Genomic DNA, 533 nt, shown 5'->3' with positions numbered 1-533 from the left:
CTGTGTTGGAAGCCCCTCGAGCAGAGTACAAGCCTGGCCCAAGCACCAAACCCCCCACAAGAAAGGACATGGGTGCCTTACCGAGATCTTGTCGTAGGGCAGGGGGCTGGCTGCTCGCTGTGCCGAGTAGTCTGCTTTCTGTGCCAGCTTGAGCTCCTTCTGCAGCCTGCCAGGGGAGAGGAGAGCGGTCGGCAGGAGCCACTGGGGCACACGACCACATACGGGCGACAAGACCTTTTTTTCTCCCACCCACATCCCCGTTCCTTGCAATGGCACCCATGACGGGTGGCACCCCCCAGCTCCATCCCATGGGGCCTGGGCATGAGGTACTGACATAGGTGTCAGCACCCAGTGCCACAGCGATGCCCAACCCAGGTGCCACTCACTCCCAGGAGCCTGTGTCTGGCACCGGGGTGTCCCACTGCTATCCTCCAGCCCCGACCAGCAGATGCCGTACCTGCAGGGGAACTGGCAAGGGCAGCTATTGCCTCTCCTCCAATCCCCCTCCCCAACACCTGTAATGCCCAGGAACA

The 533-nt window shown here is 61.9% G+C and overlaps 1 protein-coding gene across 1 annotated transcript in view; it reads right to left on the bottom strand.

The window, feature by feature from the left end:
• NPDC1 (neural proliferation, differentiation and control, 1) overlaps window positions 1-533 on the bottom strand; it is a gene marked incomplete at its 5' end in the record, with an annotated part of 2,638 nt that overhangs the window by 1,453 nt on the left and 652 nt on the right. Inside the window, one exon of the mRNA XM_009703581.1 lies at window positions 104-166. Within this exon, the coding sequence (XP_009701883.1) occupies window positions 104-166 (63 nt within the window). The remainder of the gene's footprint in view (window positions 1-103; window positions 167-533) is intronic.

The sequence above is a fragment of the Cariama cristata genome, unplaced genomic scaffold, assembly GCF_000690535.1.
Source record: "Cariama cristata isolate BGI_N322 unplaced genomic scaffold, ASM69053v1 scaffold26237, whole genome shotgun sequence".
Taxonomy (NCBI): domain Eukaryota; kingdom Metazoa; phylum Chordata; class Aves; order Cariamiformes; family Cariamidae; genus Cariama; species Cariama cristata.
This window is presented reverse-complemented; position numbering and strand designations above follow the sequence as displayed.